At 28.2% G+C, this 9,885-nt stretch overlaps 1 protein-coding gene across 1 annotated transcript; it reads left to right on the forward strand.

The window, feature by feature from the left end:
• The first annotated feature begins 7,426 nt into the window (after positions 1-7,426).
• On the forward strand, positions 7,427-7,846 carry LOC149058314 (uncharacterized). The gene has a single exon (XM_089218357.1). It carries the CDS (start codon positions 7,427-7,429, stop codon positions 7,844-7,846), a length of 420 nt encoding a protein of 139 aa, XP_089074483.1.
• Positions 7,847-9,885: the final 2,039 nt, after the last annotated feature.

Raw genomic sequence — 9,885 nt, forward strand, 5'->3', positions numbered from 1 at the left:
ACTCAGGTAATCGTCATTTTTACATATTTAATTGGCTCCCAAGATTTATCCATTGAGTTGGCTCCCTACACATTTATTTTATAAAACAATTGGTTATCAAAATTGTTTGAAAATAAATTCAACTATGGGTACGTCTAATGTCTATACGTTAAAAATATATAAGTTGAAAAAGTACGCGACTGTAATATTTTTAGCGACACAGTGCCGGTTAGTCTTGAAATTATCTATTCGTTAATCCGATAACGTATTTATACAACCTATACAGGTATAGTATAGTATTTCACTGATATTATGAAACGCAGTAATCGCAATACTCGCAGTTCGTATCCGCCGCAGTTCGTTGCAATTTTTCGTAATTCGTACCTATACATAGAATATAAAATGAATTTGGTAGAAAAAGTAACAAATGAAAAGGGAGAATTAATTTTAATAGTTAATAAGTTTAAATTGGGCTACCATAAGTTTCTCCATTCGGCATTTAAACGATTCAAATGTACTTAACGAGGATGCAAAGCTTATTTGAGAATTTGTAACCAAGAAAATGTCATATGGGAATGGTCCAATCTTAACCATAACCACAATCCAGATGAAGAAAACAAACTTGAATGCCAAATTATTAGTAACTGACTGGAAAGAAAAGCTGCTGAAAGTTTATGTGAACGCCCTTCCAAATTGTTGCATTCATACTTAAGGGAAAATTCAACAAATTCAATAACTACGCAAGATGTTGAAATTCAACAAACACAATATGCTCCAAGCTCGAGCTTCAGTACGTCCAAAGTAACCCAAAAACAGACAAGAAGTGCACGATATTTTACAAACCACGGATGTAAAAACATTTTTGATGGAATATTTGTATTATAAATTATTTTAATGTATAACTGAATTTATTTTAATTAAATTCACGTACTTTTTGAGAACTACTTGTTGAAAATTATATTGGGAGCCAATTCAATGGTCACCCAACAAAATAATATAAATATTGTATTTATAACAGGGCTGTAATTATATATATATATTTATATATTATATATATTTAGGATGTTTATTGCATATTATTATTAGACATAAGTATTATCGGCAATGAAACTTAGTTGATTATCATGATAAAATATTAGAATATTACAGGTAGTTAAAATAAAATATAATAAAAAAAATACAAATAAACAAATTGTATAGTTATAAATTTATAAATAATATTGTCGTTCATCCTACTATATACCAATTTAGTAATTCATATTTGTGTACAGATGAGCATGTTGGAAATCCGAAATAGGCATTTAAGTCATTAAAATTAATGTAACTCATATATGATTATCCTACTATACTATAATAGCTAATAGCATATAATATAGAAGATGTTTTTTTTCATGAGTTACTTTAATTATTAGGTATAATACCAACTATTAATTAATAACTATTATTATTTATTAGGTATTAAATAATAAATATTAATTATTGTAAATATTTAATTTGTAAAAATGATATCTAGATTTGTATGCATTGAGTCATTGAGTGAGTCATTTAGATGGGATAAAAAATTAGGCACGATACTCCTATTCAAGTAATCTTTTATTATTTATTTATAATATACAAACCTTAATTTTAGCAGGACCTATACAGCATATTTTATGATAATTTTAATATTTTATCTAAGGACCTAAGGTTATTGATAAACCAATTCATTAGGTACATATAGGTACTTACGACAGTTACGAGTACATTTCTTAAACTTATATATAGGCTACGTCCTAATACTAAACCTTATAGTCGTGTTAGTAAAAAAAATACTTATTGATACCTTATAATATATAAAGTGAAAACTTGATTTTTTTTAAGCTTTCTGTGTTTTGCTATGTTGTAAAATAAGTATAATAATAATTGTGTAAAATTGTGTAAAAACGTTACGAGTTTCTCAATGTTTTCTTACGTAGATAATAAATTGTATTAGGTACAAAAGTTTTTTTATCAAGTTTTTCATTTTCTAAATAAAAATTATATTGTAGGTATATTTTATTTGTATGAAATAAAAATACAAAACTTGTTCTCATGTTTAAATGACATTGGTGAAAAAAATGTTGCTTTTCTTATGAGGAGCATCTATCCAAACTGCCGAAATCATTAAAACTCGTTTTCTCTTCGAGTAATAACAAATCAATTATTATTATTTATTTTAATATAATACTATTTTGTTTTTGAATTATACGTATAATATATTTTAAAATTTTAAATGATTTGTTTAGTAGGTAGGTAATCACGTTAAATTATATATTAAAGTCCATAGGTGCCTATTTTTCTATTTTTAATTCATTAAAATTCGTTTGTTGATGACCGATGAATATTAAATATTTAAATCATACAGCTGCATTTTTAATCTACTAATTTCTATAATACATTATTATTCTTATATCAAATTGTTTCATCGAGTTGAGATTCCTACATCACAATATGTGTGTTCTGATTTGTTATTATTACGGTATGAATTTATGATTAAATGAAATTGATTAACAACATAATACTCGTATCATTCCGATTGCGCTAGGCAATCGGAATTTTCATTAAATGTACACATTTATATCATAATAATTTATACAGGGTGATTACTGATTCTTTAAGCATGGTCACACCCATTTTTCATTCCAACTAGTTGGACAGTAGTTTCTCAGTTATTAAAATGTTTATACCTACTGATAAGGATAATTATTGTACTTAAAATGGTTTTACAAAAATATGAAGTAGATACCTATAATATTAATCATTAGATCTAATATTTAAGATACCTACTTATTGGACTACTTTTATAAATGACGAATGTCGAATGTCGATACTTGATAGATTACCTAGTATAATAATTACTAAAATTTTTAAATCAGCACAGCCTTCATATCTTTTTCAAACCAATTTTCATGGACCTATTATTAGTACAATAGTACCTATACAATGTTATAGGTAAATAACTAAAAAACTAATTATTCGAATTTTTGAAATATAAAAAATCATCAACTAAATAATTCGCAGTAGAAATGGGAGGTTCCCATTTGTGAAATAGAAGTTTGTATCTCTGCAAGACATTTCTTATATAGTTAGTATCAGTATAGTTAGTTAATCTCAAGAATTTGAAAATACTGTCTTTTTTGTAAGTATTCTTAAAAGTTTCAGAAATCAGATTTTGGGAAATTTGATTGTTTAAAAAAAAATGGGATGAGAATAATGCTTAGTAAATCATCCTGTATAAATCATTGTAAAACTATGACTTGTATAGGTATTTGGTAAGCTTCGGTATAAAAGTTCAAACTATGTTATTTATTTTAGCTTAGGTATAGGTAGTGGATGGTAGATCTGACAATGTATTGGTATCATAATATTCAATATTGTGATTTATGAAAACTGTACGAGGTACAGTACAATACCTACGCTGTCTTGGCTGACAAATACGTTTTTGAATTTTAATATTTTATGCTTTATCATAATTATAGGTACCTACTTATAATGTGTATTGTATATAAATATAATCTATATAATTGTATATTGTTGTGTTGGTTATACCCTTATAGGTTTGAGTTTTACTAACAGTAATCTTAATTCTCACAAGTATTCTGTAGTATTATCACATAATATTTATAATATTTTGGTATTTGTATATCTTTGTACCTATGTGTTATCGTTATGTACCAGGCCCACAATAGTAAGTTAACACCTGTTGTTAAAATTTCTATACAATCGAGGAATGGGTTAAAATTGACGTTTCTGAACAAATCACTTAATAAAATATAGGTACATGTTAGCGACGTTTGAAAATTATAATATTGTATGTATAAAAATACGACCCCACCTGTATTATGAGTACAATAGGGAAAATGCGAGTTGGGTCCCGAGATATTTGATCCCTTAAAAAAAACCCGAGTTGTGTCCTCGGTATTATTTGATAATACTCGAATTGGGTCCGCGGTAATATTATCAGTGTCGGTCGCACACGCCTTCCACCGGTACTGAATATATTGTATTTTATTTTAATAAGGCGTTTTAATAATTATTATCATTATTGTATAGATGTGGCCTATAACTTTCTAGTAAATAGTAATAATGTAGTATTTACTATCATATAATAAGTTGTATGCTTACAACAGTAAAGTTTAACTTGGTAAATGTTTATACGAACCAAAATACTCGTTCAATTTATGACTTATGAATATTATGACTTGAAAAAAAAATTAATACAATTTTTTACTGAGTCAAGTTTATTTTATTTTAACGCCGACTACTGTTGGTAAAACCTAAGATACATAACATTGTTTGGTCAAACCCCGAATGATTTTTTTAGTTCGGACTTTTACAAACGAGATTTGGTAAATCTTAGGATAAACAATCAGTGTTAGTAAAAGTCCAAAAATGTTAACCAAAGTTATTTATTATTATTATTTAAGTAGTAAGTACTAATGTAAAATTGAAAATATGCAGCAAGTGAAATTTTACATAATTTTATTACTGTACCTAATGTTAGTATATTACTATTATTATAATTAAATTAATTGTATTATTAAATTATTTATTGAGATAATATAATCAATATATTATCAAACCTGTTCCGTATCATAAACTAAATTGTATTTGCAACACAGTACCTATTAAGTAGGAACAACTTTTATCACATATCTATGTACATTTTTGGCTAATTTATTGATTGTATTGTGATCCTATTGATAGTGATTTGATCGTATGAGTACAGTGGCGTATGGCGTAGTTTTGTAGGGGTTTCATCGGAATAATAATTTATTCGAATAAAATATTTTCTCGATGATCATCTAAATAAAATTTTATTCGAATAATGCCCAACTCTGATGTAGGTTTATGCCTAAATTTCGAACCAAAAAATGCGAACGCTCGATATTGTCATTATAAAATATAAATAGTACCAAAATCTCGTTGGAATGCGTCAGATTGCACATGACGACGTCATGATGTCTCTAGACTACAAGCGCGTGTCGTATTAATTTATTATAATAATATACATGTTCATCGCGTCATCGCGATATATTTATGTTATTTTTTCGAAGGAGCGTGCGCGCATATAATAAAACGATGACATCACCGCCGTATCGGTATTACGAGAAACGTGATGGGCGAGTTTCTACAACAGTCATTGCTGCCGGTTTAAGATTGGACTAACACTTAACTGTTGCCAACAATTGTACCTGAAAATTAAAACCGTCGAGAACCGGAGAAAAGCTCCTTATGCAGAATACGATTTACAAAATCTACATGTATCTATAATACACAGCGAAGTCGTTGTTCGCATAGCTGTCGTCTTCTATCCCAATTGGGTATAACTGTGTCAACGATTGAACAAAAAATTATTCCAATATATAAGAGCAAGACAGCGTTGGTCTAGGTAGGTCAAGGGTGGACTGGAATAATTCTCATTGTGCAGCTGCTGAAAAAGTGTCTATTATTTTTAGCTATATATAATAAAATCGATATGGTATAGAGAAGGTTAGAGATATGTATGTCATATAATATATATTTAAATATTTTGTAATAACACGCGAGTGCTGAAAGTATTGTCGTCCCCAGGGGGGGGGGTGGCAGGACGGAGCACTTCCGCCTAGAATTTTAAATTTGTTTTCCAAAGCTTTATATTCTGTAATGTGCCAATTTTGTAAACATAGATTACTTTTAAAATGTATAAAAAATCTTCATTTATTTTTTTGAAATTAATTTTGCCCTTCCTTAAGAAAATATTTGGGACGTCCATGGCTGAAAGTTAAAATTTTGTTTACATAATACGACCTACTAAGGGTATTATAATAATATAATATGAAAAAAACGAAAATAAGTCAATTCGTCAAATAGTGTAATTTTTGAACTTTGTACCTTAAGTCCTTAAACAAACATGAACATTGATTAGCAATCGTTTAAGTTTCGTCATTATTAGTTTACGATAAAAGTAAAGATAACTATTATTAGCAGTGTAGTAAAAATGACAAACTCCAAGTATGTTGTTTTATTGATTATAAATGTATTATGATTATTTATTGTTTATATAATAAATGGTATTAATATAACTTTAAAACTGAAAAATTCTGACTTAACCTTTGTTTTCGGTAGGTACTTATCTAAGTACCAATACCGAACTACATAAGCAAACTAATTTAATCTTATAGGTTTCTACTGTTTCTAGTAAAGTAGGTAACAAACAAATATAATATATCCAATTAAATCACTAACAAATTATGCAATATATAATTTATGCTAGAAAGGTAGTAGATACCTACCAAAATATATTATACTTAAATGTTAAAACTAACTAATACTAATTTACAGTCTACTTTCCAACCTATGGCCTAGAATTATGACTGCAGCGGGCTAAAGCTTTTCTTGAACCGGTTCACCAAGTTAACGAATGTCTTAGTACTAAAAAGGAAATATCGATTATTATATATTTATATCATACACAATAAAATAAAAGGCGTTTAATTAGCTGTTGTTTTCGACAACTCATAATAACAAACGTTCGAGACAACCATAGGTGGATATTGGTAGGTGCTTGATGAGGGGCTTGCCCCTAAAATTATTGAACATCCTTCGAAGCCCCAATTTTTATTTGTAAATAAAGATTTAAGCCCGCCCTAAAATTCAGTCAAAACTCTAGTATGTTCGGCGTCAAGATTAACGCGTGTCGACGGTATACCAAAGGAAAACTAAGAAAAAAACAGAATAATAATATAATACTCGGAGAATTATATTATTATACAACAAAATATAATATAATATATTTTATATTATCAATATTATAAATGTTATAAATTCATTATATGCCTACATTTAAATATAATACAATTATATATTATTTTTTTGTCCAATTTATTATAAAGATATTTATTTATTTTTCCAATTTATATATAGCTAGTATAGCTACTAAATAGGTTGTATAATATGAAAGAATTAGTAATTATAATATATTATAGTTTTATCTATACTTCTATACTACTATATAAAATAGAACCCCCTTTTTTGTATGTACGCGCATAACTCAAAAAGTACCCAACGGATTTTAGTACAGTTTTCACTAATCAATAGGTCTAGATTCAGGGAAGGTTTTAATATACAATTTATTCGTATAACTTAATTAATAAAATTAAAAAATTAAAAAAATATTTGTTCCATACATCCGAATATACATAAATAGCATAAAATTATCACCCCGTGCACAGATTTCTCTTGCGCAGTGGCACTTTTATAAGATTTCAAAGACAGCGACTCGAGTTCAAACCACGGTATCAGACACTTTTTTTCCCCACTTTTCACTCAACTTATCTTAGTTTTGTTTGTAGAAATTTGCTGATGCTGATGCTTTGTATATGGTCAGTCACTGACTAGAAATGGTAAAATTGATCTGTCTGAGCTTTGTTTTTTGATGTCTAATTTGATGGACCTAATTGAAAATGTTTACCCAGATTTACCTAATAATTCGACTAAAACGCCAAGTCGGTTTCAAGAAAGAGCAATATTGTCACCAACTAACGATCAAGTCAATAAAATAAATGACATGATACTGTTAAAATTCAACGCACCAACAAAAGTTTACTATTCCATTTCCACTGTTTTAGATGCAGAGCAGGCGATACATAATCCAACTGAATTTTTAAATTCTTTATCACCTTCAGGGACCCCACCACACAAATTAATTCTAAAAATAGGGTCTCCTATAATTTTACTTCGTAACTTAAGTCCACCTAAATTATGCAACGGTACAAGATTACAAATAAAGTCTTTAAAAAACTGTCTGCTTGAGTGTATACCTAATCCTTACTGGCTGCGGAGGTGGGGAAATGGTCTTGGTTCCTAGAATACCAATGATACCAACCAATTTGCCATTCCAGTTCAAACGGCTCCAATTTCCCATGAAATTAAGTTTTGAAATGACTATTAATAAGGCACAAGGTCAAACATTAAACGTTGCAGGTTTAGACTTAACCGTCCAGTGTTTTTCCCATGGTCAATTGTACGTAGCTCTGTCACGTGTCACATGCAAACAAAATCTATTTGTGATGGCCCCAGAAGGTGAGACACTTAACGTGGTGTATCCAGAAATATTTAATGCTTAAGACAAATTGATATAATTAACAAAAAAAATAAAAATCATACATCATACATCATAACGAAACAAATATATTCCACACGTATATATAAAATTATACTAAACAAATTAATCAAATTAAATATCTGATATAATTCATATCAAACTTTTCACATATTCCTAAACATATTATATAAATGTACTGAAATCTAGCAATAGCAAAGCATTGCCGGGTCAGCTAGTATTCTTATAAATCATGTTTCAGAAATATACCTAGCATAAGGTCTATGGTCTATGATATATTGCCTATATTATTATATATGTAAAAAAATATAAATGATACATACTTTTAGTGAGAAAAATACAAATGAGCATAATAAGTAAATGATGTCATAGAATAAAAGTTATGACTTATGATCAATGTGTAAAAATTGGTTTAAATTACTATTGCCTAAATTTTAGTTTAATAAATTCCCTGTAGATTTACTATTGCTTTCAAAAATTAAAAATTACTCAATAATATAATATTTAATCAGACAAGTCTGACAAGTTAAACTCTTAATTCGTAAAGATTTATAGTTGAAGTTGTGGGAATATGATAAGATCATAAAAAAATTTTGTTTTTTCCTTTGGTATTTTTTTTTTGTATGGTTTTTTTCCGGGATTCGTTACGACACATACAAGTAGGTATCTATTTTCATGGCAGATTAGTCCACCGAGATACTGAGAAAGTAGACCGATGCTATTATAAAAACTCTGAGCCGATGTACTTGGATTACAAATTATTTAATAATATTTAACCACGTGTCTACATTACTACATTGATTGTTGTCGTATACTATAGTCATATCACGATTTTGGAAGTCATTATGGTTGTACTAAGTCTAAGTAGTACACAAGACTACAAGAGTTCATTTATTAGTGAACATTCTTATTACTATGTTTTAATATTTTATACTCTGAGCGAAGCGACACATGTATTGATTTTAAGGTAATAAAAAAAAATTGTTTATGTCTACTATATAGTGCCATCACTTTTTGAAGCAGTTAAAATGCTTCGATTTTCTATTTCATACCTTTTCTGGAAGAAAGTGAATCTTGTTAGTAATTTGGGTGGTCATAAAAATAAGTTATATACTCACATTTTAAAAGTTAAACGTATATTATACCAAATTATAAACCAGAAAATTATTATTAAAAAAAAAGAAGGTTTTCATGGAAAATTAATAAATTATTAATAATTACGTATTATATTGGCCATTGGGTAGGCCTGTCACACGATAATTTACAGGGTTGACATTTTTAGCCAATCCGTCGCTGTCTACTAACACTGAATAATATTTTGAGATTTACAATACTATTATGGTTCAGTATTAATGAGTATGAAATATTAATTTTAGGCGACACTTAAAGTCAAGTGGAGTCAAAAAATTATTGTAATAAGAGTACACGAAAAATGAAATAAATAAAACATTAAATAAATGTAAATAAAATAAAACATTACTAATAGAATGATATTGTTAGATTTTGGCTGAGTGCCAGAGTGGATTCATATTATTAACAAAACCGTTAAAAACCGAACAAACTATACAGACCCAAATTTCTGAAACAGTCAACAACTAATTATATTATATAATTAATAGATATTACGGAGCTTAGAATTAGCTCTCTCTCTTTGCTATTCACTTTGGTGGAATAAAGGTAAAACATTTAAAGTATACAATAATTCGTTTCAAAGCATCAAACATTTTGTGCCATCACTGACTACGGTCAACACTCTACATTGAAATAAATATTAAATACATAAT

This window comes from Diuraphis noxia, unplaced genomic scaffold (genome assembly GCF_037042655.1).
Source record: "Diuraphis noxia isolate RWA-SAM2 unplaced genomic scaffold, SU_Dnox_SAM2 contig0002, whole genome shotgun sequence".
Classification (NCBI taxonomy): Eukaryota; Metazoa; Arthropoda; class Insecta; order Hemiptera; family Aphididae; genus Diuraphis; species Diuraphis noxia.